This window comes from Triticum dicoccoides, unplaced genomic scaffold, assembly GCF_002162155.2.
Source record: "Triticum dicoccoides isolate Atlit2015 ecotype Zavitan unplaced genomic scaffold, WEW_v2.0 scaffold81675, whole genome shotgun sequence".
Lineage (NCBI taxonomy): Eukaryota > Viridiplantae > Streptophyta > Magnoliopsida > Poales > Poaceae > Triticum > Triticum dicoccoides.
This window is the reverse complement of record NW_021302224.1, coordinates 1-5,434: the sequence shown is the minus strand read 5'-3', so window position 1 is coordinate 5,434 and position 5,434 is coordinate 1. Positions and strand designations below refer to the sequence as shown.

General features: G+C 57.2%; 1 protein-coding gene across 1 annotated transcript; it reads left to right on the top strand.

The window, feature by feature from the left end:
- The first annotated feature begins 6 nt into the window (after positions 1–6).
- Positions 7–3,766, top strand: LOC119347977 (receptor-like protein kinase HSL1). The gene is made up of 2 exons (XM_037616431.1): positions 7–2,847; positions 2,943–3,766. The coding sequence occupies exons 1-2, from the start codon at positions 243–245 to the stop codon at positions 3,329–3,331; spliced, it is 2,994 nt and encodes a 997-aa protein (XP_037472328.1). The 5' UTR covers positions 7–242; the 3' UTR covers positions 3,332–3,766.
- The last annotated feature ends 1,668 nt before the right edge of the window (positions 3,767–5,434 follow it).

Sequence of the window (5,434 nt, the reverse complement as noted above, 5' to 3'; positions counted from 1 at the left end):
TCTCCGCCTAGTAAACTGTGCGTGCTCAGCTCGCTTCCGCCCTGCTCTGCTCTGCTCAGCTACCCCCACTCGCTTCGCTTGTCGTCTCCCCCATCCATCCCCATCTCAATAAGAGCACCCACCATCTCGCTCCCCACACACTCGCCGTCGCCAATGCCGACGCCCGCGCCGCCGTCCTTCGTCTGACCCCGACACGCCTCGAGCGCGCCCAGCCAAAGAGCCGTCCCGTCCCACCGCCCACCATGGCCGCCTTCCTCCCCCTCCTGCTGCTCGCCGTCGCGGCCAATGCCGTGGCGCCGTCGCTCGGCCTCAACCAGGACGGCCTCTACCTGCTCGACGCCAAGCGCGCGCTCGCCGCCTCCGCCTCCGCGCTCGCGGACTGGAACCCCCGCGACGCCACGCCCTGCGGCTGGACGGGCGTCCTCTGCGTCGACGGCGCCGTCACGGAGGTCTCGCTCCCCAACGCCAACCTCAACGGCTCCTTCCCCGCCGCGCTCTGCCGCCTCCCGCGCCTCCAGTCCCTCAACCTCAGGGAGAACTACATCGGCCCCGACATCGCCGCCAAGGCTGTCGCCGGGTGCAAGGCGCTGGTGCGCCTCGACCTGTACATGAACACGCTCGTCGGGCCACTCCCCGACGCGCTGGCCGACCTCCCGGACCTCGTCTACCTCAGCCTCGAGGCCAACAACTTCTCCGGGCCCATCCCGGAGTCCTTCGGCACCTTCAAGAAGCTCCAGTCGCTCTCGCTCGTCAACAACCTGCTCGGCGGCAAGGTCCCGGCGTTCCTCGGCCGCGTCTCCACGCTCCGGGAGCTCAACATGTCCTACAACCCGTTCGCTCCGGGCCCAGTGCCGGCCGAGCTCGGCGACCTCCCCGCGCTGCGCGTGCTCTGGCTCGCCGGCTGCAACCTCGTCGGCTCCATCCCGGCGTCTCTCGGCCGGCTCGCCAACCTCACCGACCTCGACCTGTCGCTGAACGCGCTCACCGGCCCGATACCACCGCAGATTGCCGTTCTGACAAGCGCCGTTCAGATCGAGCTGTACAACAACTCGCTCTCCGGCCCAATCCCGAAGGGATTCGGCAAGCTCGCGGAGCTCAGGAGCATAGACATCTCCATGAACCGCCTCGGCGGCGCCATCCCGGATGACCTGTTCAAGGCGCCAAAGCTGGAGAGCCTGCACCTGTACTTGAACTCGCTCACAGGGCCCGTGCCGGAGTCCGCGGCGAAGGCGTCCTCGCTCGTTGAGTTGCGCCTGTTCTCGAACCGGCTGAACGGCACGCTGCCGGCCGACCTCGGCAAGAACACGCCGCTGGTGTGCCTGGACCTGTCCGACAACTCCATCTCCGGCGAGATCCCAAGGGGCATATGCGACCGCGGCGAGCTGGAGGAGCTGTTGATGCTCAATAATGCGCTCACTGGGCGCATCCCCGAGGGGCTCGGGCGGTGCCATAGGCTGCGACGGGTCCGGCTGTCCAAGAACAGGCTCGACGGCGACGTGCCCGGCGCGGTCTGGGGCCTGCCGCACATGGCGCTTCTCGAGCTCAACGACAACCAGCTCAGCGGGGAGATCTCCCCGGTCATCGCCGGCGCGGCCAACCTGTCCAAGCTGGTTATCTCCAACAACCGGCTGACCGGGAGCATCCCCTCGGAAATTGGATCCGTCGCCAAGCTGTACGAGCTATCGGCAGACGGCAACATGCTCTCTGGACCTCTTCCCTCCTCTCTTGGCAGCCTAGCAGAACTCGGCCGGCTCGTCCTCCACAACAACTCGCTATCTGGTCAGTTGCTCCGGGGAATCCGTTCTTGGAAGCAGCTTAGCGAGCTCAACCTCGCCGACAATGGCTTCACCGGAGCCATACCACCGGAGCTGGGTGACTTGCCGGTGCTCAACTACCTTGACCTCTCCGGCAACCGTCTCACCGGCCAAGTACCAGCTCAACTGGAGAACCTGAAGCTGAACCAGTTCAACGTCTCCAACAACCAGCTCAGTGGCCAGCTTCCACCCCAGTATGCAACGGAAGCATACCGCAGCAGCTTCTTGGGCAATCCGGGGCTGTGCGGAGACATTGCCGGTCTGTGCTCTGCCTCGCAAGGAAGTTCAGGGAACCACTCTGCCATTATCTGGATGATGCGCTCGATATTCATATTCGCGGCTGTCGTCTTGGTCGCCGGCGTGGCATGGTTCTACTGGAGGTACCGGAGCTTCAACAAAGCGAAACTGAAGGCCGAGCGCTCGAAATGGACACTGACATCCTTCCACAAGGTGTCGTTCAGCGAGCATGATATCCTGGACTGCGTTGATGAGGACAATGTCATCGGCAGCGGTGCATCTGGGAAGGTGTACAAGGCGGTGCTCGGCAACGGCGAGGTGGTCGCCGTCAAGAAGCTGTGGGGCGGCGCGGCGAAGAAGGACGTCGAGAACGCCGGCGAGGGGTCGGCGGCCGACAACAGCTTCGACGCCGAGGTGAGGACGCTTGGCAAGATCCGGCACAAGAACATCGTCAAGCTCCTGTGCTGCTGCACGCACAATGACTCCAAGATGCTGGTGTACGAGTACATGCCCAACGGCAGCCTCGGGGACGTGCTGCACAGCAGCAAGGCCGGTCTGCTGGACTGGCCGACGCGGTACAAGATTGCGCTGGACGCAGCCGAGGGGCTGTCCTACCTGCACCAGGACTGCGTGCCGGCGATCGTCCACAGGGATGTCAAGTCCAACAACATCCTCTTGGATGCAGAGTTCAGCGCTTGCGTCGCGGATTTCGGTGTCGCCAAGGTGGTGGAGATGGCTGTCCGGGCGCCCAAGTCCATGTCGGTGATCGCTGGCTCCTGCGGTTACATTGCTCCTGGTAAGACTTTCTGAATGTTTCACAAGTTCAGTTATTATTAGTCCTTTGATATATGTACATGTAAGTCTGATCAAAAGTTGTTCATATTTGTGCAGAGTACGCGTACACGCTCCGTGTCAACGAGAAGAGCGACATATACAGCTTCGGCGTGGTGCTCCTGGAGCTGGTGACCGGGAAGCCGCCGGTCGACCCAGAGTTCGGCGAGAAGGACCTGGTGAAGTGGGTGTGCAGCACCATTGATCAGAAAGGGGTAGAGCACGTCCTGGACAGCAGGCTCGACATGGCCTTCAAGGAGGAGATCAGCAGGGTCCTGAACATCGGCCTCATCTGCGCGAGCTCGCTGCCGATCAATCGCCCGGCGATGCGGAGGGTGGTGAAGATGCTGCAGGAGGTGCGCGCCGACGCGAGGCCGAAGCTGGACAAGGACGGCAAGCTGTCGCCGTACTACTACGACGACACCTCTGATCAAGGCAGCAGTGTCTAGGTAAGGTAATAAACCACAGAGCATAACACGTTGGTCATGACTCGACGAGCATAACACGTTGGCCCCCTTCCATGACTCGCCGAGCTCTCGGTAAGAAAGAACCTAAGTAGAATTACAGTGCTGATTTTGACCGCTGAACCGCTTGTTGTCGACGCCTCCAGCGCCACTGTGACCTGGAGTTGATGTGTGCTCCGGTCGGTCGGCAATGGAGGACAAGTGGGAGTTAGGGCATAGCTAGCTAGCGGCGGTGTTCTTGGTTGTTCTAGCTGTCTGTGGGCCGTGCCATTGATTCCGGTAGGGTAGATGGTCTGTATGGCCTTGAAGAAAAGTTTGCCAACGGAAGGAAGGAATCCAAATGTAGGTGTGTAATTAGTACTAGTACTAGTATGTTGCTTTCGCTTTCTGTCGATGAAATGGAATGAAATGTTTGCTCCATGCTCCTGGCCCATGTTTGTATGGGTGGTGGTTGTTGCACATCGACTCTATCTCCGGGCATTTAACTTGGTTTTCTGGGGTCCAGCTATTTATTTAGTCATCAAACTCGGAACAGAGATTTGTTCGAACGGAATCGAATACGGAGGACAATAATTATTTTGTTGGCTCTGTATTCTGGGCCATCCATCGCAAATGATTGCATCGAACATACGTACTCCTGAAATTTTAGTTGCCTGCATCTTGGGGTGGAGTAAATGAAGACTATTCAGCAGAACCTGTTCATTGAATTATTGAGTTATCCACACTGGCGTCTGCCTCGGAATTTCTCTGTAGTTTCTGTATCACATGTACTCCCTCCGTTCTAAAATAGATGTTAGTACAAAGTTGGGTCATCTATTTTGGAACGGAGGGAGTACGTACAGAAACAGTTTCCGTCGGCAAGCGGTTCAAGGCTTGGGAGCCACAGGGGTCGGTTTCCCGCCGTGTCTGTTTTTGATTCATTTCGAAGCCCAGGTTGCTGTGGTGAAAGCGCTCAGTTTTGTGTGCTGTCGGTTGTGTACTGGAGACGACAATGTTGGAGTTTGGATTGGCTTTCACGATCCGCGTCTCGTTTGCGTCGAAGAGGGCATCCACCCCACACCCCCATGCAAATTTCAATTTGAAAGAGTGCGAGTGCTCTACACTTCTTCTGCTATGGTGCCAAGCATGTGGATTTGGATGCTCGATCTGTTCCGCAAACGAGGCTGTTGTTGGCTTCACAAAAAATGGGAACGGGAGCGGGGCCGGTGTCGGAACTCGGGCTGGAGTAGCACCCAAGTCTTTCTTCATGGCACCCTATGTGTCTGCCTTGTCGATCCTCCCTCCCCTCCACGAATTTGTTGTGCCCCGCGAAGTTGCACCGGCAATCGCTTGTAGCAAAAATTTTAGGACGCGTCTAGCAAGCAGCCGTTGGCCGCTAGCGCTCCGTGGCAGCCGGTGATTTTTGGTAAACATTTGACTGTGTCCTGTTTTACTCCATGGAGTAGATGGCTTTCTATCACTTAATTCACGATTTACAAATTTTAAAACCCTATAGCTTTCAAACCGCACGTCGAAATTAAGATCTGTTTTCACTTTTGGAACCCTCGTGACGTGCTCCTTGAAACTAGATCCTGCATGGGCATTGTTTCGATGAATTTTTTTGTGCAATTTAGTCTCTCGTTTTGTGCAACTGCTTAGGAGTCGATATGCAACTAGCTGACAGTGGTTGTGCAACTTCCCGCCTACCCGTGAACGTGCAATTTTTACTGATCTCACCTCCACCCCAAACTATTTACTTCTAGTGAGATGTGCAACTTCGTCTGTTGTCTAGGCCAACTGCGTAGCAGTTGATGTGCAACTGTCCTCATGCCCGTGGATGTGCTTTCACTATTTACTGCATCAGCCAACTGCCTAATAGTGGATGTGCAACTTCGGATACTAACACGGCCAACTGTCTAACAATGATGTGCAACTTTTTCTAAATGTGTGGTTTTCCTGCTAGCACCCGGTCCAAACCACCCCTACTAGTGAGATGTACAACTTTCGCGTTGTGCCTATATGCAACTTTTCACTACCCTCATGAATGTGGAATTTTCACCATCCAAACTACCCCTAGCCGCGAGATGTGCAACCTCGTATGTTGCCCTG

Bases quoted from the DNA above. Each gene is read 5' to 3' on its own strand.
- LOC119347977 (XM_037616431.1), top strand. From the start codon at position 243: ATGGCCGCCTTCCTCCCCCTCCTGCTGCTCGCCGTCGCGGCCAATGCC. The intron at 2,848-2,942 runs GTAAGACTTTCT...ATATTTGTGCAG, and splicing joins CTGCGGTTACATTGCTCCTG to AGTACGCGTACACGCTCCGT.